Source organism: Oncorhynchus gorbuscha, linkage group LG11, assembly GCF_021184085.1.
Source record: "Oncorhynchus gorbuscha isolate QuinsamMale2020 ecotype Even-year linkage group LG11, OgorEven_v1.0, whole genome shotgun sequence".
In the NCBI taxonomy this organism is placed as follows: domain Eukaryota; kingdom Metazoa; phylum Chordata; class Actinopteri; order Salmoniformes; family Salmonidae; genus Oncorhynchus; species Oncorhynchus gorbuscha.
The window spans coordinates 21,915,318-21,943,125 of NC_060183.1; the positions used below are offsets into that span (position 1 = coordinate 21,915,318).

The 27,808-nt window shown below is 41.6% G+C and overlaps 1 protein-coding gene across 1 annotated transcript; it reads left to right on the forward strand.

The window, feature by feature from the left end:
• The first annotated feature begins 9,501 nt into the window (after window positions 1-9,501).
• LOC124048293 (elongation of very long chain fatty acids protein 6-like) lies at window positions 9,502-27,698 on the forward strand. The gene is made up of 4 exons (XM_046368931.1): window positions 9,502-9,839; window positions 15,526-15,657; window positions 23,653-23,804; window positions 24,613-27,698. The coding sequence occupies exons 1-4, from the start codon at window positions 9,748-9,750 to the stop codon at window positions 25,047-25,049; spliced, it is 813 nt and encodes a 270-aa protein (XP_046224887.1). The 5' UTR covers window positions 9,502-9,747; the 3' UTR covers window positions 25,050-27,698.
• The last annotated feature ends 110 nt before the right edge of the window (window positions 27,699-27,808 follow it).

A 27,808-nucleotide genomic window follows, 5' to 3' on the forward strand; every position in this document is an offset into this window, starting at 1 on the left:
AGACCTGCACCGTAGCGTTGCTTGTAGCTGCTTCTTTGCGTGCAAAACAAATTCTGAACTTCCCGTTTGCGTTGACTTTCTAAGTACCAGAAAGCGCCACTAGGGGGCAAATAACACCATTGAACACAATGAAAATCCAATTTAACCATTGTAATAAAATAATCTGTTATCTTCTAACAGGATGGCAGCACACTCCCCGCCTGGTATAATGAAATTGTGCCACTATTAAATAAAACATATCAAGAAACAAATAATGTCCTTTCTATTTTTATCTTTTGTCTCTAGGATGCTTCAGAAAGAAGAACAACAATCTCTGAGATTGGTCTCGGAAACACCTTAGCAGCTCCTTGCTTGACAATTTTTAGTTCTACTTTCCTAACCTTTTTGTCAGTACTGGGAAAGGTTTTTACCACAAGCCCGACTGGCCAGTCATTTCTGTGTGCCTGACTGTCTTTCAATAAGACAACATCTCCCACTTTTACATTTGGCTTTTCTGCTGTCCATTTTTTGCGTCTCTGCAGCGTTGTCAGGTACTCCTGTCTCCACCTTTTCCAAAAGGTGTCAGCGAGACACTGGACTTGCTTCCACTGTTTCCATTTCTCTTCTTTTTCTGTTGGAAGAGTGACATCCCACTCACTCTGATCAGAAGAGAGTTCTCTGATTAAGGCTTTACCTTGCATTGTTATTGGAGCGACGAACCCAAGGGGGTCATAAAGACTATTCACTGTGGACAGGATGCCTCTCCGAGTAAAAGGCTTCTCATTGTGGGACACCTGGAATGAGAAGCTGTCTGTTTCCAGGTTCCAGGAAAGTCCCAGACTCCGTTGAAAGGGGAGAGGATCCACTCCTAGGTCCAGATCTTTTAAGTCTTTCGCACGGTCCTCCATAGGGAAGGCTTCCATAACTGTTTTGCTATTGGATGCAATCTTGTGTAGTTTCATGTTGGACTCCGCCAACATTGCTTGTGTTTTTCTTAGAATATTGATAGCTTCTTCTGTAGTAGCTACTGATGTCAGACCATCATCGACGTAGAAGTTCCTCACTACATATTGCTTGGGCTCTGGCCCATGTTCCTTCTCACCCTGTAGCGCTGCTCGTCTCATACAGTAGATGGCTACGGCTGGTGAAGGGCTGTTCCCAAATACATGGACTTTCATCCTGTACTCAGTTATGTTTCTATCTGGGTTGTTGTCTTCATACCAGAGAAACCTTAAGTAATCTCTGTGATCCTCACGTACACCAAAATAGTAAAACATTTGTTGCACATCTGCTGTTAGTGCAATGCAATCCTTGCGAAAACGCATTAGGACACCCAAGAGTGTGTTGTTTAAGTCTGGACCACTGAGCAGAACATCGTTAAGTGACACGCCTTGACACTTAGCACTGGAGTCAAATACTACTCGTATTTGTTCAGGCTTTTGTGGATGGTAAACACCAAATATGGGCAGATACCAACGTTCTTTGTCTCCCTCTAGTGGCTGTGAAGGTTCGGCTTGGTCGTTATCCAGCATCTTTTGCATGCAGGCTTTTTGTCTAAAGTCCTGCGAAGTGATGTGAGACGGTTCATGGCCTGCTCCCTGTTATTAGGAAGGCGACGTCTATTGGGGCGAAAGGGTAGTGGAGCCACCCAGTTGTTTCCATCATCCTGGAAAACCTGTTTGTCCATAATGTCCAAGAAGGCTTTGTCCTCTACTGATGGTGCTGGTTTATCATCGTCTTGTGTTTTGTCGAACACGGAACATCCCAGGCTGTCTGTGTTCACAGTTGTGATTGGATCTCTCAAGTGCACTGTAGAGGGAGAGATGTGTTTCTGAGCTACGCTGTTGTAGTTCTCTTTTACCTGGATGATGTCAGGGCAAGGGCTCAGATAGGATGTGCGACAATTTTGAAGTATGTTTGTCCAGAACACGTTAACATTGGCTGGTCGGTGAGCCGTTCCCAGACAGACCTCACCCACAATGACCCACCCGAGGTCGAGTCGCTGTGCATAAGGAGTGTCGTGGGGCCCATTGATTTGCTCTCGTACCTTGTGTACCCTTAAGATGTCTCGTCCTAAGAGCAGGAGGATGGGAGCGTCTGGGTCCACAGCTGGAATTCTGTCCATAACTGGTTGCAGATGGGGATGATGATACGCAATGTCGGGGGAGGGAATCTCCATCCTATCGTCTGGCATCATATCACACTCTATCAGAGTAGGGAGAGTGAGCTGCATGTGTCCATCTATAGACTCCACCATGAAGTTGACGGCTCTCCTGCCTGAAGTCTCTGTTACCCCAGAACACGTCTTCATGGTGTATGGAGCAGAGTTGTCATTGATGTTGAAGAGACTGAAAAACTCTGTCTTGGCCAGAGATTTGTTACTTTGTTCATCAAGCACTACATACATTTTGACAGCTTTCTCTCTTTTCCCAGCCGGATAAGCTTTGACTAAGCATATTTTTGAACATGATCTTGGATTGACTGCCTCACCACAGATCTCTGTACACTTTGAGGTGACAGATAGAAGAGCATCGTCACCTTGCTCCCCGCCATTATCTGTCTCTGCTGTAGCGGTGTATGTATTTGTAGGGGCTGGGCCTGGATGCAGAGCAGCAAGATGCCTGTCGCTGTCGCACTCAGAGCACTTGATTGAAACCTTACAGTCTTTAGCTCTGTGCTGAGTTGACCCACAACATCGGAAACAAATGCCATTGTCTTTGAGATATGATTTGCGCTCATCTAGAGTTTTGTATCTAAACCCACGACACTTTTTAAGAGGATGAGGCTTGTTATGTATTGGGCAGTGACGGTCAGGGTTTTCAACCTTTGTCTTACTGGGTTTGGTTTGGTGGTCTGAAGCCTCAGATGACACATCTGTCTTGTATACAGTCACAGGTGTCTTGCTGCTGTACCTGGCAGGTTTCTCACTGTTCATGGACACCTGGTTAGTTGAGGTGTAGAGGGTGAAGCTGGGGTCATTTCTAATTTTCGCCTGGTTCCTGATGAATCTCGAGAAGAACGAGAATGGTGGGAATGCTACCCGATAGTCCTCCTTATATTTGGATCCCTGTGCTATCCATTTTTCTTGTAAACTGAATGGAAGTTTCTCTACAATAGGGTTTACCCCCCGAGATGTGTCCAGATAAGCGAGGCCTGGAAGGTACCCTTCTACTTTAGCACACTCCAGTTTGAGAAGAATGTCACCTAGTTCTCTTAGTTTGTGATCGTCTTTGTTAGCCAGTTTTGGAAAATCATCCATTTTCTTCAACAGTGCATTCTCGATCACTTCGGGTGTACCATAGCACTCTTCTAGTCGTTGCCAGACCATGTTAAGCCCTGCTGTCGCGTTGAAAATATGGACAGATCTAATTCTGTTTGCTTGCTCAGACGACTCTGCCCCTAGCCACTTGGTAATTAGATCTAACTCTTCCCTGGCTGATAAATTCAAGTCTCTGGTCGCATTGAGAAAGGATGCTTTCCATGCCCAATAATTTTCAGGGAGATCATCAAACTTCAGGAGTCCTGAACTCACCATCTCACGTCGTAGGAGGTACTTGGTGAGGTCTGGTGCCACTTGTGACTCAGGGAAGTTATGTGTGTGTGACTGGAAGTGGGCTTGCTTTCCATTTCCACCATGCTGCTGTTCATTTCTTTTGAACGGAGAGTCTCTGCTCATGTTCTGTTGTTTGCTACTTTCTGGATTATGGCATGTAGCTGGGTCGACACTAAGCCCTTGTTTCTCCACTTCAAATGGAAGTTCAGCAAAGTAGGGCCTAGCATGTTGTTGTACGTACTCACATGTACGTTGGACTGGACTTAAGGGCTGTGTCCCGGTGTCTAGTTCTTTGCGAAGCTCTCTGCGTTCTGATCCTACAACTTCTTCAAAAGCTGCAGCTTCAGCCAATGCAGCAGCAGCTGTTCTCTCAACTTGGAGAACATATAAACTTGCCTCGAGGTCAGCTTTTTGCTTCTCTGTTTCTGCCTTTTGCTTCAACAAGCTGGCCTCTATTTCTGCCTTTTGCTTCAACAAGCTGGCCTCTGTTTCTGCCTTTTGCTTCAACAAGCTGGCCTCTGTTTCTGCCTTTTGCTTCAACAAGCTGGCCTCTATTTCTGTATTTTGCTTCAACAAGCTGGCCTTTTGCTTCATCACAGAAGCTTCCTTCTCAGCATAAGAGACTTGTGCGCGTGCTGCCTCCGCCTTGGCGCGTGCTTTGACGGCTGCAGAACTCGCCGTTGAGGATCTGCTTGACTGTTTTGATGACCTTGATCTTGTAGATTGAGACTTGGTCCCAATGTGCTGAAGAGGCTCTTCCATCTCTCTCTGTTGAACACCTGGCTCTGGTTGTTGCATCGTAGACTGCTGGTCTTCCCTAGGATAAGAGGCTTTGTTGGCTGATGAACGTAGAAACATAACCACCGTGTGCAGTTATTCTTGTGCTTGAGCCCGCTGTGATGATGTCTTTTCACTATTCTGCCCTTGAGTTGCATTCCCCAACAACACTAGACAGATAGCTAACAACTAAGTCTTCAATAAAACTCCCAAGGCGTGACTTTTCTTGAATGAATATATTGAAAACGTTTATGTTGTGAAACTGCAAAATACAGAAAAGAATATACTTTAGTGTTCAATTCACACCGACATACTACCGACATACTGTAGATGTACATTAAACATTTGAAGTTGCATAAATACAAAGCACGCGCTAAGGTACCATGCATCTGGGCATGATGCCAAACCATATAGCTAATTGTTAACCATATGGTAATTGCTCCTTTCATTACGCTAATAATGTATAACCATCTATGTAGAATAACAAAGCATATTACACTAAAAACAGTAACAAAACTACAGTATTGTATATTTTACAATTCGTTTGCATGACGCATGAGCAAAGTAATACAGCTAACGACATACACAAAAGGCATTGCAATTTGTGAGTAAATGCAACCAACATTGATATGTAAGAAACTCTATCAATAACAAGATTATCATCATTAGCTAAATGCTTGAATCAAACTTACAAACAAATATTTTTCCAAGGCTGAAGCGTGACAAGAAATAACTACATTGAAAGACCTGCACCGTAGCGTTGCTTGTAGCTGCTTCTTTGCGTGCAAAGAAGTTCAGATGAGTTAAGATGTTAAGATGTTGTCAGCTATACTCATTATTTGAACTGGCTAGGCAGCTAGCTAGCTCGCTAACAAGGTAGCAACAAACCAAAAGATTGTTTTGAAAATTGCTTTTAGTTGCCTCGCTTGCTAGGTTGACATTCGCTAAATTCATTTTTAAACGGATGGGTTTATTGGTGTTAAAATAGAAAATAATTATATTTGGAGCTGATGCCACGCAGAGGATGTCATTTTGTGTACCTTTTCCTAGCGACGACGACAAGTTTGATGTCAGGCGACAATAGAATGTTCATGATGTCTCTACGACAATCGACTGTAAAACCAGCCTTTATGCTATATTGCGAAATAAGTGCGTGGCATGTGTGTTTCCCTGAATCAACACCTACCCTAAGTGTCATGTTTTGTCTTATTTTGTCTTGTCATTTTGCTTTTCCCTCTGTTCGTTTTCCCCCTGCTGGTCTTTTTAGGTTCGTTCCCCTTTTTCTCTCTCCCTTCCTCTTTCTTCTCTCTATCGTTCCGTTCCTGCTCCCAGCTGTTCCTATTCCCCTAATCAATCATTTAGTCTTCCCACACCTGTTCCTTATCTTTTCCCCTGATTAGAGTCCCTATTTCTTCCCTTGTTTTCCGTTCCTGTCCTGTCGGATCATTGTCTATTGTTCACCGTGCTGTGTTTGTGTATCGCCCTGTCGTGTCGTGTTTCCCTCAGATGCTGCGTGGTGAGCAGGTGTCTGAGTCTGCTAATCAGTGCCTTCCGAGGCAACCTGCAGTTCAAGATCAAGTCTCATAGTGGAAATTGTTTTATTGGATTGTATTTTTACTTTACTGGATTAAAGACTCTGTTTTCGCCAAGTTGCTTTTGGGTCCTCATTCACCTGCATAACACTAAGTGCTAATTACTACAGGATTACAGGATTCCAGACTAAAATTTTCCCCTGGTGTCACTGGTGCCTCTAACATTTACTGTTGGGGGCACTAGTCCATGATTTGGTGATTTGGTTGGACCCAATTCATGAGTAATCATCTTATAAAGTCATTCATAGTGATTTATTAAGTGTAGTAATAACTCTGAGGTATTAAAGAAATTGTCACGCCCTGGCCTTAGTTATCTTTGTTTTCTTTATTATTTTGGTTAGGCCAGGGTGTGATATGGGTGATTTATGCGTTTGTCTTGTCTAGGGGTTTTTGTAGATTTATGGGGTTGTGTTCAGTTTAGGTGTGTAGTTAAGTCTATGGTTGCCTAGATTGGTTCTCAATCAGAGGCAGGTGTTTATTGTTGTCTGATTGTTTCCTGTCTTTGTGTTTACTGCACCAGATAGGACTGTTACGGTTTTCACGTTTATTGTTTTGTAGTTTGTTCATAGTTGAGTTTTCTTATTAAAGAACCATGAACTATAAAATTAAAAAAACGTGACAGAAATAAGTCGTTTCATCTAACACGCCCAAGCAGGAATGCATGACTCAAGATATTTTGGATGTTCAACCTAATCCAGTGCTTGACATTAATTTTGGGTTGACAATTAAACTATAGTTGCTATATTATATAATCTAAATAGGACTCCAGAATTTTCAATAGACATGAATTGCATACATCTTTATATGCACTAACTAATATCATAACCAAATTAATTTGGTGTTCAACACCAAAAATGGAAACTCAAAAAACCCATTAACTAGATCGCTAACTCTAAATATAATACCCACTGCTAGTAGCCATGTATTCAACCTACAATAAATGTAATGTCCTAAAAAAAACTGCAGTTGTAGACTACTATCTATGAGACCTATAAGCCTATGCCCTCGCAATGGCCGGTTCGCATATCGTTCATGTGCCGCTCCATATCCATATCAAATAGTTGGTTGTAAAATAATTGCTATTAAGCTGAATATGGAAAGTTGAGAAATCAACATTTTACCAACAGAAAGCTGAGATCCTCCTCTCTTCAACAGGGATAAGGGGACGAAGCTTCCAAAACTGTTTTTCTTCCAAAGCTGTGCAATTGCATTTTGAAATGTTATATGTTCAGAATGCATTTCTGCTCTCTCATCACAGCAGCAGCCCCCTCAAAATAGGATATTTTGAGTGAGGTGACAATGTAGAATGTGCTCTTTCTACTTTTATAGGCAACCTTTCAGTTTTTTACAATCTATGATCGTGGCTGTCTAACTGATGAAGGAAGCAAAGGCTGCTCAGAGGAGGACGGCTCATAATAATGGCTGGAACGGCGCGGATGGAATGGCATCAAGCACATAGAAACCATGTGTTTGATGTACTTGATACCATTCCACTCACTCTCTCCAGCTATTACCACGAGCCCGTTCTCCCCAATTAACTTCGGGCTAGGCCCCTTTTTTCTCAATTTCCGGCAGAATGACGTGCCCAAAGTAAACTGCCTGTTGCTCAGGCCCTGAAGCCAGGATATGCATATAATTGGTATCATTGGAAAGAAAACACTTAGAGTTTTGTAGAAATGTTAAAGTAATGTAGGAGAATATAACACAATAGATATGGTAGGAGAAAATCCAAAGAAAAACCAACTGGAATATTTGTTTTTTTGAGAGACCATCTTAGAATGGCAAGTATAAGGTCATACTGACAATTAGCCCTGGATGCAATTCCTATGGCTTCCACAGGGTGTCAGCAGTCTATGTTCAAGGTTTCAGGCTTGAAGAACGAATAAGAAATGTCAGTTTTAGTCCAGGGACACAGTCTTGGAAATTCGTGTTTGCACGCGCCATGAAGACAGGATGCACCCGCTAAAATCGATTTTCAGATTCCTCTCTCGAGTGGATTACTCAAATCGATGGCGCCAACTAAACAGACTTTTTGGGATATAAAGAACGATTTTATCTAACAAATGACACTACATGTTATATCTGAGACCCTTTGGATAACAAATCAGAGGAAATCTTTCAAAAAGGAAGTGAATATTTAATCACTATTTGAGAATTTATGAAACCTGTGCCCGTGGAAAAATAATTTGATGTGGGGGCACCGTCCTCAAACAATCGCATGGCATGTTTTTGCTGTAATAGCTACTGTAAATCGGACAGAGCAGTTAGATTAACAAGAATTTAAGCTTTCAACCGATATAAGACACTTATATGTACCTACATGTCTAATATCCATAATTTATATGAATATTTATTTGAATTGCGCGACCTCCAGCTTCCCCCGGAAGTTGTCCCGCTAGCAGGACGCCTAGCCCTAAAAGTTTTAAGGTGCCACAAACCTCCTGTGGAGTTGGAGCAGGTCTCTTTGCTAATGCCGCGTTTGACTTTGAATGTGAGTTTGAAAACCGGGATGGTCCATCTTTGTAGCAGGGACAGTCGTTGCCCACTGATCAGCCAAAGGCTCTTTATACGTAGATTAGTATATTAGTATTAGTATATTTATATATATATTAGTATATATTAAAAAAATGACCAGGCCAAAATATTTTTGGGTGTGTCAATTTCAACCAGCCCACTCCCCCCAAACATAATCCCGGCCCATCTGGCATTTGCCAGAATTGCCAGATGGCCAATCTGCCCCTGATCAATATGCTGATTTTATTTTTCTTACTCATATTTAAAAATGACTCAGCACCCTTTTACTCAAATCAGGGAGTACATACAGATTGGAATATGTGGGACATAGTTTGAGTACACAAACCTTGCAGGTGCTGCTGATAAGACACCATGGTTTATTTGTCTTTGATTAGGTGTGAACAGAATTGTACATGCACTTTTGAAATGCAACAGAATTTCAATTTGGTGCATAGGTGCAAACTATCAAAAGATGGCATGGCAAACGTCCCCACATTTGAATGTGTATTTATGTTATATTGTGCAGTGATAAAATGACAAGCCTGGGCATATTGATTTTGTAATAATTATTCAGTAATCCCTATGCACCATTTTACTCAAATCAAGGACTAAATGCAAATTGGGATATGCAGGACATAATATGATTACACAAACCCTGCAGGTGCTGCTGATAAGTCACCATTGTAATTAATGCATTGGTCTCTGTGGGCAATTTAGTAGGCAGTGTAATTTCTATAGGACTACCTTTGACAATAGTTGCCAAGTGTATGCAGTTCTTGACAGTTCATTCAATGTTTATTAATAGTGCATAACTGATAATATAACTATTCCCTGTCTGACTGGCCAACGCATCCCTAGAGGGGACTCAATATGTTTGGCATAGGGTAGCCTACTTTCAGACAGGTAGGTCGTTGTGTGTGAATCAGTCAAACTGAATGAAACGTGAACAATTTGGCCTATGTTTCAATCATGAGGCAAATCCTAGTTATTCATTGACCATCCAGTCGAGAGCACCATGAGAGCACGACGAGACGTCTGATTCAAGCTCCGCCTTCTCTCCTTCCATCACTTTCCGTTTCAGTCCGTGAGACAGAGGGGACGTGCCATACACATAGACATTATAACAAGGCCAAACAGTCACCGGGACGTGCTCGCGCTCGGCCACCGTGCGTGAGTGACAGTCGGGAAGTACATTTGAAACTGAGAGAATTCAGTTGCAATCTGTTGGTTTGTTAAATTAATTGTGGGCTTTTTAAGCAGTTTGATAAATGTTAAAAGGGTGAAAACATAGACCAGGAGTTTTAACGGGAAGAAACTGACATTGTTACGAAAATGAACGAGACAGAGAACATCCCACTTGCAGAATACGATTTCGAAAGAAAATTCGATGAAAAGGGGGCTCTCGAATGGATGCAAGAAAACTGGTAAGTAGACTACCAATTCAACCAAACACATCTGGATAAAAGAGTAGCCTAGCCTACGTGGTCTAAAGCCGGCGAATTCTCCCCCCGTCGCCGCCAATGATGGCTGAGCTCTCATCCACACACAATGTCGTTATTTAGCCTACACGCCATGCAGGCACATTTTTTTTATTGCCCACATTCGTCAATTTGATTCCTAACTGTCGCTTACTTTTTCCATTCATAGGCTACCGAAGAGTGCATACAATGTGTTGTGTGGGTTTTGATTATGCTACAAAGTAACGTTTAGTCAATAATGTATACATAAGGCTACTACAGATATGAGCATCTTTGAGGATACTGTACAGGGGGAGACTGGGACAAGAATTCGACCCTGGCATTTTACTAGACTACATCACTGGGTGTGCCACCAACTCACCACCAACCATGCACACACAACCCATCAGGACAAATACACTCTTCTACACTCTGACCCTACAAACCCTACTTAGACACATGTAGTAATGCTAACACATAACATTGGCGGTGCAGTACAGCGTTTCTCAGCTATTTCTGTTCCAGTGACTGGCGGGAGCCATGCTAAAAGCCATGCTAATGACTTAGGTCATAGTTGCTATATTATACTTTCAAAATATGACTAATTTCCAGATTTTTTTGTGGTCAATAGAGATGAATTACATACATCTTTATGTGCACTAACTAATATCATTGGCTAATTAATTTGGGGTTCAACACCTGAGGAAATGGAAACTCAAAACACATGAACTAGATTAATATGATACCCACTGCTAATAGCCATGTATTCATCCATTAGAAATAACATTGATACCTATAGAAAGCTGAAGCCCTCCTCTCTTTGACAGGGACAAGGGGACGAAGCACCCGAAGCTGTGTTTTCCCCCACAATTGCGTTTTGAAATGTTATACGATCAGAACACATTTTTCTCTCTAGTGCACAGGAAAGAGGATAGTGGCTAGCTTATTACAGCAGCAGGCCCCAGTGAAACAGGCACAGGGGCAGGGCAGACACTTACATTACAGGAATCATGAGGATAATTGTTTGACCAAATCATGGTTTTAGCCACCCCAAAAAAGGAAGCTGAAATTGTAGAATGTGCTCTTTCTACTTTATAGGCACTGTTTCCATTTTTTGTTTTACAATCCATGAGCTTGGCTATCTAACTGATGAGTTGGAACAGTTCTCTTTGCTGATGCCACATTTTACTTTGAATATGAGTTTGAGTGACCTCAGCTCAGCCTATCAGAAAAACAGGCTGGCCCATCTGGGTATGGGTGCAGGCCGTTGCCCACTGATCAGCCAAAGGCTCATTATAGATTAATATAATAGAGAAATTGCTCAATCTTTTAAAAATAACATGGGCTGCAGGTCATGCCCCAAAAAAGTGTAATATATGCACACTACCGTTCAAAAGTTTGGGGTCACTTCAGAAGATAGTTCTTTGTTTCTGGCCATTTTGAGCCTGTAATTGAACCCACAAATGCTGATGCTCCAGATACTCAACTAGTCTAAAGAAGGCCAGTTTGATTACTTCTTTAATTAGAACAACAGTTTTCAGCTGTGCTAACATAATTGCAAAAGGCTTTTCTAATGATCAATTAGCCTTTTAAAATGATAAACTTGGATTAGCTAACACAACGTGTCATTGGAACACAGGAGTGACAGTTGCTAATAATGGGCCTATGTATATTTCCATGACAAATCTGTCATTTCCAGCTACAATAGTCATTTACAACATTAACAATGTCTACACTGTATTTCTGATCAATTTGATTTTATTTTAATAGACCAAAAATGTGCTTTTCTTTCAAAAACAAGGACATTTCCAAGTGACCTCAAACTTTTGAACGGTAGTGTATATATTTTATGTGTGCCAATTTCGACCAGCCCACCCAACGAGAAAATGGTCCAGCCCACCTGGCATTTGCCAGAATTGCCAGATGGCCCTGCTACTGTAAATTGATATACTTATTATTGTTCTCCCGCCCATTTTCAGATGTCATTGAGGATGCGACCGTCTGAACTTACCTTCAGTTTTCATGTGCATGGTGTGTTGATAACCGGCTATGTTTTATGAACTATAAAACAACCTCCGGTCCATCGCTTTGATGCGGAAGCCATCCCTTTCAACGCTTACAGTACATTGGGCGCTTTCCTCTGCCCAGGTGTTGCTGATGCATGCCTAACCTAACGTAGCAGGCAGAAAATAAGCTAGATCCCTCTACAGAAGGTTCTCTTCTGCACTGTTCAACCAATCCAGTAAATGTGGAGGAGGAGTTAAGATGGGAGTGTCTCCTTGTTAACGTCCAAAAGCAGAAGTCTCTTTACTTGCTGTCTTTTCATTTCCCCTGAGAAACATAACAACCAGTTGTTGGGGACTCGGCATGGCTAACACATGCCAGATGTTACAACGCCTGGATAGGTATCAGATAACCACGTCATATGTTATCGCAATCTGGTGCCCGAAAGCACATTTTATAACATGGCACGTAACCATTGGTTGATGAATGCAACGTCTGAGCAGGGGAACACGACCAATGGGCGAGTTCCACAGCGAAAGGCAAGGTGACGCAACAACCTATGGTTCTGGCCACGTCATCGACTGTGTCATCAACTGAGAAATTGCTATAACATATCATGTGGTCAGCTGGTACTTTCGAGTAACTATCTGGGTGTTGTTAGATCTGTCAGGCGTCAGCAAAGTCTAAGCATAGGAACGCGGCCATCGTTACTACAATATGACGGGAAACTCAATGCATAGCCTGTCATACTGCTGTTCACTTCAGTTTGTGTAACATGTACATGCAGTCACATGCAATGAATGATTACTAAATATCAAATGTGATGATTACTGTTAAATACATAGGTGTAAATACATTATAGGATATCAATAGACCTACATTTTGTAACTGTTTTAATATCATATTTATATTTAATATAACCCAAAGGCATGTCACTTCTCCCCATCAAATTAGTATAGGTCTCAAGTGTTTCTCTTTGTGTCCAATGGAAATGTGTGTGGAAAAAGGGAGTAATTTTTGTCTGTGGTTACCATATCACTAAGGAAACTTAGAGACCTAGTAAGACCGCATTCTTGCACAGACTTACTCTGGCTCCTTGTTTGCATTTTCTGACTGAGAGACAGTGTTGTGTTTCAGTTTCAGTGGCAAGCAAGCAGTCAAATGTGTATTGTAAAAGTCCAGGGGTGTATTCAAGAAACGTTTTGCTACTGCAAAACTCTAAAACAGAACGAAACGGGGAAGGACCTATCTGAATTTGTCCAATAGGAACTCTTGTTTTGCTCTGTCTGCTTCCGTTTCATTCTTAAACGGTAAACCGTTTCCCGTAGTGAATACACCCCTGTAGATGTGCAGTGCTGGCCAAGTAAATTCACCCTGTTTCACCCTGCCCATGCATTCCTCAGATCGAGCTGATGTGTGTAGGCTACAGCAAAGCATCAAGGGGAGGAGCCGGAGAAGCTTAAAACCACAACTAGTGAAGCACAGGGAAACCAATGGTTTGATTGCATGTAACATCCAGGCCTACGACTGTAATTAATGGGCTAGACTTCTGCTTTCTGGGAACATTTGCTCCCACATGACTCCCCCCTTTCTCTCTTTCGAGGAGTAAAAGATGGTGGCCCACCCATTGTATTTGTCCTGAGTCCTTCACCTCAAAAGGATACAATGACTGCTTCTTGTCGCTTCATTATCTCTCTCTCCCTCGGTATTGGCCATCACACATTCCCTCGCTGTAATGCATAGACACAGTGGTGTTATTGCTCTTAATGCTTCCCTATAGAATCCTTCATCAGTCTAATGACAGTCTCATCCTCCCTTTGGGACAGACAGAGAATGACCACTGAAGCCCTACTGTATTTAGCGATTTAGCGATGTATATAGCCCTACTAAACTGGGTCAAACAACATCTTCCCAGTCTAATATGCTCTGTCAATCTGGATTGGTCATCTGGTCTGTCCTCAAAGTAAACCCCCTCTGCAGTACACACATCATCGCTTTTTAGTATTCAGCCCTTTTTGACCTCAATTTAACTTTTTGGTAAAAAAACAAATTGTCCAGTCAGTGATCTGTCTAGTATTCTTACTGCAACTCGCTCCCAGCTGTTTTCACATAGCCTCACAGTTGATTTTAGACCGGAGTGATGTTTACTCAATCTAATTGCCTCAATACCCACGGGCTGCAGTAGTAGAAGTTCTGGTCAGTATGTCAACATCTCAGCTCGGTTAGTCCTCGGCTCCATGACTACGAATGGGGATGGGGACTGTAAAATAGCACCTTGGCATGGATGGACAGAAGTTGGAGTGGTCTACAGGCCATGTCACTGCTATGTGCCCAGTGGACCAGCCCAATCCTGATCTCAGTTGATCTCTGTAATCTTTTTGAATAGTATGAATTTAAATACAGTTGAAGTCGGAAGTTTACATACACTTAGGTTGGAGTCATTAAAAGTTGATTTTCAACCACTCCACACATTTCTTGAGGACAACTACTTATTATTATATATTACTTTGTAAATGACATAAGTATTTTTTCCAACCATTGTTTGCAGACAGATTATTTTACTTTTAATTCACTGTATCACAGGTCCAGTGGGTCAGACGTTTACATACACTAAGTTGACTGGGCCTTTAAACAGCTTGGAAAATTCCAGAAAATGATGTCATGGCTATAGAAGCTTCTGATAGGCTAATTGACATAATTTGAGTCAATTGGAGGTGTGCCTGTGGATGTTTTTCAAGGCCTACCTTCAAACTCAGTGTCTCTTTGCTTGACATCATGGGAAAATCAAAAGAAATCAGCCAAGACCTCAGAAAAAAAAATAGTTTATCATTGGGAGCAATTCCCAAACGCCTGAAGGTACCACGTTCATCTGTACAAACAAAAGTATGCAAGTATCAACACCATGGGACCACGCAGCTGTCATACTGCTCAGGAAGAAGACGCGTTCTGTCTCCTAGAGATTAACGTACTTTGATGCGAAAAGTGCAAATTAATCCCAGAACAACAGCAAAGGACCTTGTGAAGATGCTGGAGGAAACAGGTCAAAAGGTATCTATATCCACAGTAAAACGAGTCCCATATTGACAAAACCTAAACCGGGAGGCAAAGTTAAACAATTTAAAGGCAATGCTACCAAATACTAATTGAGTGTATGTAAACCTCTGACCCACTGGGAATGTAATGAAAGAAATTAAAGCTGAAATAAATCATTCTCTCTAATATTATTCTGACATTTCACATTATTAAAATAAAGTGGTGATCCCAACTGACCTAAAACAGGGAATTGTGAAACACCTTAGCCAAATACATTTAAACTCAGTTTATGTAAACTTCCGACTTCAACTGTCGATGATTGAGTTCAGCTTAGCTCGCCTCGTGGCTTGCTGTGTACATTCAGCGTACTGCCACCAGGCAAAAGGAACTAGAAATGTCAACTGCAGTGCCAATCCCAAAAGTCTGCTAAAGACTGACTCATCCATTCACAATGATCATTGATCACATACATGCATAGTTGGCGTTTAAACTAGATTAAAGCTTGTTTGCATTTCCACCCTGCTCTCATCTAAATCATGACCTAGGACACTGGTAGTTACAGTAATCACTTGTGAACTAGTTCGGTGACATGTTTTTAATATTTTCTCCTTAATAGGAGCAAGTCCTTTATGTTCTGTGGGCTGTATGCTGCGATCATCTTCGGGGGCCAACACTTCATGAGAGAGAGGCCCAAGCTAAACCTGCGTCGACCCCTCGTCCTCTGGTCACTCAGTCTGGCCATCTTCAGGTGAGTGACACACTGACCACTGTGTTTCAGTATATCACTTTATGTGTTTTGTTTAGGCATCATCAAACCAATCAATCAACCAATCATTGTGATTGAAGCTCTTTCTGAACGTTGGTGGTGGTTAGCCTCGTTATCCTCCCTCATCCTTGCAAACCTCAAGGGAAATGTTGTCAAACAAAAATGTTTGTATATATACTCCATTTTTCAGGACCCTGTCTTTCAAAGATAATTTGTAAAAATCCAAATATCTTCACAGATCTTCATTGTAAAGGGTTTAAACACTGTTTCCCATGCTTGTTCAATGAACCATAACCAGTTAGTGAACATGCACCTGTGGAACGGTCGTTAGGACACTAACAGATTACAGGCGGTAGGCAATTAAGGTAACAGTTATGAAAACTTAGGACACTAAAGAGGCCTTTCTACTGACTCTGAAAACCCCCAAAAGAAAGATTCCCAGGGTGCCTGCTCATCTGCGTGAATGTGCCTTAGGCATACTGCAAGGAGGCATGAGGACTGCAGATGTGGCCAGGGCAATAAATTGCAATGTCCGTACTGTGAGACACCTAAGACAGCGCTACAGGGAGACAGGACGGACAGCTGATCGTCCTCGCAATGGCAGACCACGTGTAACAACACCTGCACAGGATCGGTACATCCGAACATCACACCTGCGGGACAGGTACAGGATGGAAAACAACTGCCCGAGTTACACCAGGAACGCACAATCCCTCCATCAGTGCTCAGACTGTCCGCAATAGGCTGAGAGAGGCTGGACTGAGGGCTTGTAGGCTTGTTGTAAGGCAGGTCCTCACCAGACATCACCGGCAACAACGTCGCCTATGGGCACAAACCCACCGTCGCTGGACCAGACAGGACTGGCAAAAATACTTTTTTCGTACAGCTTTGACAGTGCTACTGTATCTTTTTTGACACGCAAAGACCTAAACTACATTCCATAGTATCTATGTCGTGAAACTAATAGCAGAGACGCCCAACAGTGTAACTCCGGTAGGGCAAAATCTGAAAAATAGCGAACTTGGTAGTGTGTACCGGTGCTCGACCAGTCGGTGAAAGCCGACATCGCCCACGACAGAGAACGGTTGATTGTCAAGGGCAATGAATTCCATTATGTTGGCTTTAATGGATTTCGCCTTTGAGTTGTCTTGCTGAAAGTTTCTTACTCTTTCAAATGACTGCTCAACTTGTTGACTTCTCGATCCACACAGCAGGCATTGTGGGCAAGGGTAGGAATGCTGTGTTGCTCGTGTAGTGCAACATTTAACGTGGCGTTACTGTAGCTTTGACATTGGTTTTTAACATCGGCGTTAAACTAAACATCGGGCCAATACCGATGTTGGCATTTTTAGCTAATATCGGCTGATTTCGATATGTTCACCGATATATTGTGCATCCCTACTTACAAGCCCTTAACCAACAATGCTTCAACAAGTTAAGTAAAAGTTAAGAAAAAATTTGAAAATAAAATAGTTAAACAGCAGCAGTAAAATAACAATAGCGAGGCTATATACAGGGGGTACCGGTACAGAGTCAATGTGCGGGGGCACCGGTTAGTCAAGGTAATTTAGGAAATATGTACATGTAGGTACAGTTAAAATAACTATGCATAGATAATAAACAGAGTAGCAGCAGCGTAAAAGAGGGCTCTGGGTAGCCCTTTGATTGGCTGTTCAGGAGTCTTATGGCTTTGGGGTAGAAGCCTCCTAGTCCTAGACTTGGCGCTCCGGTACTGCTTGCCGTGCGGAAGCAGAGAGAACAGTCTATGACTAGGGTGGCTGGAGTCTTTGACAATTTTTAGGGCCTTCCTCTGACACCACCTGGTATAGAGGTCCTGGATGGCAGGAAGCTTGGCCCCAGTGATGTACTGGGCCGTACGCACTACCCTCTGTAGTGCCTTGTGGTCGGAGGCCGAGCAGTTGCCATTCTAGGCAGTGATGCAACCAGTCAGAATGCTCTTGAGGGGACATAGGCTTTGTCGTGCCCTCTTCACGACTGTCATTAGACTGCTGAACAATTAATAAAATCACCACTTGACAATTTACATTGACCCCCCCCCTTTGTACACTGCTGCTACTCTTTGTTTATTATCTATGCATAGTCACTTCACCCCTACCTACATGTACAAATGACCTCAACCAACCTGTAACCCCGCACACTGACCTGGTACCGGTGCCCCCTGTATATAGCCTCGTTATTGTTATTCTTATTGTGTTACTTTTAATTATGACTTTTTATATTAGTCTACTTGGGAAATATTTTTTAAACTCTTCTTTTAACTGCACTGTTGGTTAACCTCCTGAAGCTAGGGGGCACTATTTTTATGTTTGGAAAAATAATGTTCCCAAAGTAAACGGCCTATTTCTTAGGACCAGATGCTAGAATATGCATATAATTGACAGATTAGGATAGAAAACACTCTAAAGTTCCCAAAACTGTCAAACTGTTGTCTGTGAGTTAAGGAGGAGTCAGGGCTGTTTTGGTGTGCCACAGAGGTGCATCATCATCATCCGTGCCCATGCCCTCTGCTGAGCCAGCTGTTAATCCTAATCACAGAGCCGTGGGTTTAACCTGCCCACTCAATCCCACTGCTGCTGGCTGGACAGGATAACGTGTTCTCGGCATATGAAACACTTCATATATTCATTACTGCACCACCACTGCAACGTTCTACCACATGGGGTTTTTAAAAGTAGGATACTGGCCTGCAATAGATAGGTAGTTACCAATGATGATGTTGGTATTAGGTAGTTACCATTGATAATGTATTGATAGGTAGTTACCAATGATGATGTTGGTGTTAGTTACCATAGATGATGTATTGATAGGTAGTTACCAATGATGTTGGTGTTAGGTAGATACCATAGATAATGTATAGATAGGTAGTTACCAATGATGATGTTGGTGTTAGGTAGTCACCATTGATACTGTATTGATAGGTAGTTACCAATGATGATGTTGGTGTTAGGTAGTTACCATAGATAATGTATAGATAGGTAGTTACCAATGATGATGTTGGTGTTAGGTAGTCACCATAGATAATGTATAGATAGGTAGTTACCAATGATGATGTTGGTGTTAGTTACCATAGATAATGTATTGATATGTAGTTACCAATGATGATGTTGGTGTTAGTTACCATAGATAATGTATTGATATGTAGTTACCAATGATGATGTTGGTGTTAGGTAGATACCATAGATAATGTATAGATAGGTAGTTACCAATGATGATGTTGGTTTTTAGGTAGTTACCATTGATAATGTATTGATAGGTAGTTACCAATGATGATGTTGGTGTTAGTTACCATAGATAATGTGTAGATAGGTAGTTACCAATGATGATGTTGGTGTTAGGTAGTTACCATAGATAATGTATTGATAGGTAGTTACCAATGATGATGTTGGTGTTAGTTACCATAGATAATGTGTAGATAGGTAGTTACCAATGATGATGTTGGTGTTATGAAGTTACCATAGATAATGTGTAGATAGGTAGTTACCAATGATGATGTTGGTGTTAGTTACCATGGATAATTAGATAGGTAGTTGGTGTTATGTAGTTACCATAGATAATGTGTAGATAGGTAGTTACCAATGATGATGTTGGTGTTAGGTAGTTACCATAGATCATGTATAGATAGGTAGTTACCAATGATGATGTTGGTTTTTAGGTAGTTACCATAGATAATGTATAGATAGGTAGTTACCAATGATGATGTTGGTGTTAGTTACCATAGATAATGTATTGATATGTAGTTACCAATGATGATGTTGGTGTTAGGTAGATACCATAGATAATGTATAGATAGGTAGTTACCAATGATGATGTTGGTATTAGTTACCATAGATAATGTGTAGATAGGTAGTTACCAATAATAATGTTGGTGTTAGGTAGTTACCATAGATCATGTATAGATAGGTAGTTACCAATGATGTTGGTGTTAGGTAGTTACCATAGATCATGTATAGATAGGTAGTTACCAATGATGATGTTGGTGTTAGGTAGTTACCATAGATCATGTATAGATAGGTAGTTACCAATGATGATGTTGGTGTTAGGTAGTTACCATAGATCATGTATAGATAGGTAGTTACCAATGATGATGTTGGTGTTAGGTAGTTACCATAGATAATGTATAGATAGGTAGTTACCAATGATGATGTTGGTGTTAGGTAGTTACCATAGATAATGTATAGATAGGTAGTTACCGTTGTTAATATAGTTATAGGTAATGAATTACCACGTCTGACACCAACTGACACTGACAGGTGCCAACACACTCTTGAACAGCTTCTATCCCCAAGCAATACGACTGATAAATACCTAGCAAAATAGCTACACGGACAGTTTACCTTGTATCTTTATTGACCTTTTATTTCAGTATTTACACCGTCTCTATGCACACTCACAGGGCCCTACACACTCACAGGGCCCTACACACTCACAGGGCCCTACACACTCACAGGGCCCTACACACTCACACACACTGTCACTCCAACACACACACACACACACACACACACACACACACACACACACACACACACACACACACACACACACACACACACACACACACACACACACACACACACACACACACACACTCACGTCATCATTTTCTCACTCACACATAATATGCACAGACATTTATACTGACTCTACACATCCGCACACACCCTCTCACATGCAAGCTGCTGCTACTCTGTTTATCTTATATCCTGTTGCCTCGTCACCTTACCCCTATACATATCTACCTCCATCACTCCAGTATCCTTGCACAGTACTGTAAATATGGTATTGGAACTGACTTTTTAAATATTTCCTGTATATTGTCTGCTTGCCTACTTACTTTATTGTGTATTTCATATTTCTTATTCTGGGGACATCCAGCTGGAGATGTGACCCACTGATATGTCTTATCTCGTTTGTCTTGGTTTCAGATTTCGAGCGCCATGGCAACCGCAACAGTGACCGTTCATATAGTTGAGAGCTATATCACTTTGCATCATGGCACCGCAAAGCTGACAGTATAAAATATAGTTGAGCGACATATTTTGCATTGCGTTATGACAACCACAAAGCTGACAGTTCAGGTGTATCGTATAGCAGCAAGATAAAAATATGAGCTGAATTCGTGTACAAAAATACTTACTTATAGTCAACTCTGATCGACCATGGGCATTATACTTGTGTTGAAGTTTTTTCCTATACCAATTACTTGAATACAACTGTGAATTCCCTATAGTTAGACTGAGCAAATCAAATACACTTTTATTTTATCCCATGCGCCGAATACAACAGGTATACAATGAATACAACCTTACCGTGAAATGCTAGCCCTTAACCAACAATGCAGTTCAAGAAATAGTGTTAAGAAAATATTTACTAAATATAGTAAAGTAATTTTTTAAAATAAAAAGTAACACAATAAAATAATAATACCGAGGCTATATACAGGGGGTATCGGTACCTAGTCAATGTGTGGGGGATACATGTTAGTTGAGGTAGTTTGTACATGTAAGTAAAGTGACTATGCACAGATAATAAATAGCGAGTAGCAGCAGTGTTAAATCTAAGGGGGGGGGGGGAGTCCATGTAAATAGTCTGTGTGGCCATTTGATTCATTGTTCAGCAGTCTGATGGCTTGGGTGTAGAAGCTGTTAATAAGGAGCCTTTTGTACCTAGATTTGGCGCTCCGGTACTGCTTGCTGTGCGGTAGCAGAGAGAACAGTCTATGATTTGGGTGACTGAAGACTTTGACCATTTTTAAGGCCTTCGTCTGACACCGCTTAGTAAATACAGTTGAAGTCGGACGTTTACATACACTTAGGTTGGAGTCATTATAACTTGTTTTTCAACCACTCCACAAATTTCTTGTTATAGTTTTGGCAAGTCGGTTCGGACATCTACTTTGTGCAATGACACAAGTAATTTTTCCAACAATTGTTTACAGACAGATTATTTCACTTATGATTCACTGTATACAATTCCAGTGGGTCAGAAGTTTACATACACTAAATTGTCTGTGCCTTTAAACAGCTTGGAAAATTCCAGAAAATTAAGTCATGGCTTTAGAAGCTTCTGATAGGATAATTGACATCATTTGAGTCAACTGGAGGTGTACCTGTGGATGTATTTCAAGGCCTACCTTCAAACTCAGTGCCTCTTTGCTTGACATCATGGGAAAATCAAAATAAATCAAAAGAAGTCTGGTTCATCATTGGGAGCAATTTCTAAATGCCTGAAGGTACCACGTTCATCTGTACAAACAATAGTACGCAAGTATAAACACCATGGGACCACGCATCCATCATACCGCTCAGGAAGGAGACGGGTTCTGTCTCCAAGAGATGAACGTACTTTGGTGCAAAAAGTGCAAATCAATCCCAGAAGAACAGCAAAGGACCTTGTGAAGATGCTGGAGGAAACAGGTACAAAGTATCAATATCCACAGTAAAACGAGTGTCACGCCTTGGTCATTGTATCTTGTGTTTTTGTTATATGTTTGGGTAGGCCAGGGTGTGACATGGGTTTATATGTTGTATTTCGTATTGGGGTTTGTATTAATTAGGAGTGTGTATTAGTAGGGGTGTGTCTAGTTAGGCTTGGCTGCCTGAGGCGATTCCTAATTGGAGTCAGCTGATTCTCGTTGTCTCGGATTGGGAACCGTATTTAGGCAGCCTGAGTGCGCGTTGTATTTCGTGGGCGATTGTACCTGTCTTTGTGTTAGTCACCAGATAGGCTGTAATTAGTTTCACTCGTTTGTTGTTTTCGTATTTTCAGTTATTTCATGTACCGTATTTTCTTCATTAAAAGTCATGAGTAACCTACACGCTGCATTTCGGTCTGACTTTCTACAAACAACAGACGAAGATCATTACAACGAGTCCTATATCGACATAACCTGAAAGGCTGCTTCTCAAGGAAGAAGCCACTGCTCCAAAATCGTCATAAAAAAAGCCAGACTACGGTTTGCAACTGAACATGGGGACAAAGATCGTACTTTTTGGAGAAATGTCCTCTGGTCTGATGAAACAAAAATAGAACTGTTTGGCCATAATGACCATTGTTATATTTGGAGGAAAAGGGGGAGGCTTGCAAGCTGAAGAACACCATCCCAACCGTGAAGCATGGGGGTGGCAGCATCATGTTGTGGGGGTGCTTTGCTGCAGGAGGGACTGGTGCACTTCACAAAATAGATGGCGTCATGAGGAAGGGAAATGATGTGGATATATTGAAGCAACATCTCAAGACATCAGTCAGGAAGTTAAAGCTTGGTCACAAATGGGTCTTTCAAATGAACAATGACCCTAAGCATACTTCCAAAGTTGTGTCCAAAATGGCTTAAGGACAACAAAGTCAAGGTATTGGAGTGGCCATCAGAAAGCCCTGACCTCAATTCTATAGAAAATCTGTGGGCAGAACTGTAAAAACATGTGCAAGCAAGGAGGCCTACAAACCTGACTCCGTTACACCAGCTTTGTCAGGAGCAATTGGACAAAATTCACCCAACTTATTGTGGGAAACTTGTGGAAGGCTACCCAAAACGTTTGACCCATGTTAAACAATTTAAAGACAATGCTACCGAATACTAATTTAGTGTATGTTAACTTCTGACCCACTGGGAATGTGACGAAATAAATAAAAGCTGAAATAAATCATTCTCTCTACAGTTATTCTGACATTTCGCATTCTTAAAATAAAGTGGTGATCCTAACTGACCTAAGACAGGGAATTGTTACTTGGGTTAAATGTTAGGAATTGTAAAAAACTTGAGTTTAAATGTAATTGGCTAAGGTGTATGTAAACTTCCAACTTCAACTGTAGGTCCTGGATGGCAGGAAGTTTGGCCCCAGTGATGTACTGGGCCTTACGCACTACCCTCTGTAGTGCGATATAGTCAGTTGCTATACCAGGCGGTGATGCACTTGACACTATCTCTTTAGTAAATCTATGTGCTTCATTCCACAGTATCATCGGAGCGGTCAGAACCGGTTGGTACATGTTCCATGTCCTCAACAAAAGTGGTTTTAAGCAGTCTGTGTGTGACACCAGCTTCTACAGCGCCCCTGTCAGCAAGTTCTGGGCCTACGCCTTCGTCCTGAGCAAGGCCCCAGAGCTGGGTAAGGAATGTCTCAAATAGGGTCCCGTTCTGAATGCTTCAGATAGATATATGCCATGTGGAACAGACATACTTTGTCATGCAGTGTAGAATAATCAGCTTGCCTCGCTGATCTATACAAGACAATTCTATATACTCATTGTGACCCTGGCCCACGAATGGGAGAGATGGAGGGTGTTGTAATTGGTCAATTATGTCAGAGGGCAAATCAGAGAGAAGGAGGCTGGTGCAGGACAAAAAAACAAACTTGAAACAATTAGTCTATTTATGTGATTCCGGAAGCACTTGGAAGTTTCTAGTGCACTTACATTGATCAGCGGCCTATTACCTCAAGGGCCATGTGGCTGCAAGGTGATGCCATTTCCCCTCCCAGAGCAGTAATCTAGTCACTTATGCCTATCTGTCAGTCAAACGGGGGATGCAAAAGCGCTGGTAAATGGACAGAGATGCTGACTGACAGGAAGGACATGCTCGCGTTCTAGAATGGGACCGATGTTCAGTATATTAAGCCTGTATAGTTTGGACTGTACAGGGTGTGCGGTTTGAGTGTATTGGTGTGTGTCAGGATGTTGTTGTATGCTTCCTAATATTGTGTGTGTGTGTGTGCAGGTGCAGTGCTTTACTGTACTTTTTGAGGACCACAAACAGTCATCCCATCTTTCCAGGTCATTTTTGGAAGTGAGATCCAAATATCCATTCCTCATAATGTTTGTCTTCTACTGTGTGTGGTCACTAGTGTTTGAGAGAGAATGAAAGTGATCAAACATCAGAGTATTACTAAGTGATTTCTCCCTCCCTCCCTCCCTCAGGTGACACGGTGTTCATCGTGCTCCGTAAGCAGCGCCTCATCTTCCTCCATTGGTACCACCACATCACAGTGCTGGTCTACTCCTGGTACTCCTACAAGGACCAGGTGGCAGGCGGCGGCTGGTTCATGACCATGAACTACCTGGTCCACTCCCTCATGTACACCTACTACGCTGCCCGGGCTGCGGGCTACCGGGTGCCGCGACCCTGTGCCATGGTCATCACGGCCACCCAGATCATGCAGATGATGATGGGGCTTGCTGTCTTAGGTTTGGTCTACCACTGGATGCACGAAGTGCGCTGTCCCTCCTACATGCCCAACATCGCCTGGGGCTCGCTCATGTACCTCAGCTACCTGGTCCTGTTCGCCTCGTTCTTCTACAAGTCCTACCTCAAGGGCGCCACTTACAAGGTTGGCAAGGGATCCAAGGCCGAGTAGGGGCCGGATTCGTCAGAGGCAAGTTGCACACTGGGCAAGTCATATTAGAGTGTGTGCCTAATTGAGAAGAATATCGACGTTGTGCCATGATGTGAGTCACAACTAGTTTTAATGGTTGCTGGGTCCACGGCAATTGTGACAGGCAATTTTTTTCCCCCACCCACGACTTTACATAGCTGTAGCTTATCTAACGAACTAGAACCACGGATTACATGACAATAGAACGGTCGTTGAGAGTGGACCGGGGAACCAGTGCATGGTCAACACAGTTTAATATACTATGATCGATGGATGAAACAAAGGGAGTAGACAGAGAGAGAGAGAGAGAGAGAGAGAGGTCAGTTTGTGTTTGACTAATGTACTACTCGCTTCATTTTGATTTCTTGGCTTCGTTAATCAATCTCTTTGACCAGCTGCTTCAGTCAGAGTCCAGTGAAAATCAACCATATGTGGCCTGAGGCGTCTTCAAGGGCAGTTTACAACCGCGTTTGCAGTCTGCACGGTCATTGCATTTGACAGTCACAGGTGTTCATTCAGACAGAAAGACAAGACTCCTTTTGAAATCTGGTGCTTTTTAGACCAGCACTGAGAATTATCTCACTAACTTATCGGAAGTATATTGAAGTGATGATAAAAAGGCATGGATGAAGGATAATTTTTCTGTTTTAGTTGTAGGGAATTTTCTGGGAATGGGTGGGAGGAGATGAGCGCACTGAAGGGATTGACACTCAGAACAATGTGTCCATTGTAAATACTATATCTTAAGAATGTATTTATTTTCTTAAAATATCAAGTCTCTGGTGGTACTTAAAGTGTACCAGGAAATAGTGTGACTCACTAAGTTCTGCCTGTCTTAAATTGTGCAGTTTGAGTTTTGCACTTTTGTATTTTAAACAGTTTTCTTTACATCACAACAATGCACTATATTGTTTTTTGTTTTTTAAATTCTTTCTACAGCTGTTCATTAAAGAAAGGGAAGTCCCCTGGCACCACATTGCTTCTTAAAGGGAAAGGTCATGGAAGTTATTTGCTTCTTAAAGGGAAGGTCACGAAGGTTATCATAATGTCTGTGTAATAAGAGTTGCATTGTCATGTAAGAACTATTTGAGTCTAAGAGGTCAACTTTTTTGATTTTCACATTTGATAGATATTCCTTTACTACATGGTAGAAGAAAATATCCATATTCTTATATACCAGTATGAAAGCCAAGGATAGCAGGATAGGTTATAACGTTACACAAAAAGACACATTCCTTTTTCTTTCCTCCTATTTTAAATATGACCACCGGTGTAGATTGGATAGGGGCTCAGGTCAAGACAGCGAAATAGTTTTTGTTGTTGTCTAGAAATCTAGTAGATGCAGAAAGTAGTGTCTTGTAAGCACACCTAACCACTCGTGAGTTTTAACCCTTGGCAGCTTGTGTGTGTCTTCCTTTATGTTTATTATAGAGCTGTACTGTAATATCTCCCTCCTACCCATAATCCTAGAGCCATACTGGTGTGAGCACATGTTCTTTAATGTATGTTTGTATCACACTGAGAGTAGTTACCATGGCTTAAAGTACAGGGACTTTTTTGAAGGGTAATGGTAACTACTAACACTTGCCTAACACTTGCCTTCATAAGCCCTACTTATAACTCCCATAACCCAAGCTGTGACTTCAAGTGTCATAGATCTCATACTCTATCTGTGGGTTTATTAGCTTCCAACACAAAGTGAGGCAGTCTAGCCTTTACACAACTGGTAGTCGCCAAATGTCTTAAAGGGGAATTTCAATATTGTTCAACTTCATATCTATAAATTCCAGCACTACTCCAACATCATGCATCATCTGGTGTGCATCGTGTTATTTTTAACTAAGTAGTAGGCAATGCCTACTCATCATTGGTTGAAATCACACCAGATGATGCCATTGGAAAAACGTACCTTCATCTTTTTGACTACAAAACATAGAAACATACCATTTTCACGTATGTTGATGTTGGGATAGTGCTGAATGTGAAGTTGACATTTTTTTTCAATCATTTCCTTGAAATAGTGCTTCTAATCCTATTATAATGTTGTGTTTTATGAAGGAGTTACACTGCCCTTATGTAATACGCATCATATGACTCAGCTGTAACACCTGATGCTGGAGCAGGGACATACTGTACTACCATTATTATAGACTAGTCCAATGAGCTTAGCAGTGTTTAGAAGTGTGAATATTTTTTAAAGGCCGTACTAACTCTGCAAAGTACATTTCTTTCACTTGACTGTTGTTGTGTCAATAATGCTGATATTATGATCATGATGTGACATTATAAATGTTGTCCACCCTCCACCTTGAAGCCGACGGTTGCATTTTAGTTGTAAAATATCACAACGATAATACACAGGGTATAAACTCAGTTTCTAATACATTGATTCGTGTGCCAAATGATGCTTCTGCAGATTTCTACTCTGTTAGGTAAATGTGAGCAGAGTTATTGTTTGTGTATTGTCTTTGCTGATGCAGAGTGTAAGAAAACATGCTTATGCATCCCTGTAAGTATGCTGTCTAGTGCGTAACTGATATGAAAGGGCAAAAAACAACTGTCTTAAGGGCTTTAATGTTTAAATGTGCAGATTTTAAATGTCAAAACAATAAATTCATGTCTGTTTTGAAAGACTTATTAATTGTTTCATTCTTGCTGAAATCTGAAATACATCTGTGCGTCTTTGTTAGATGCATATGCACATGTACAGTCAGATCCAAAAGGATTGGCACCTTTGAGAA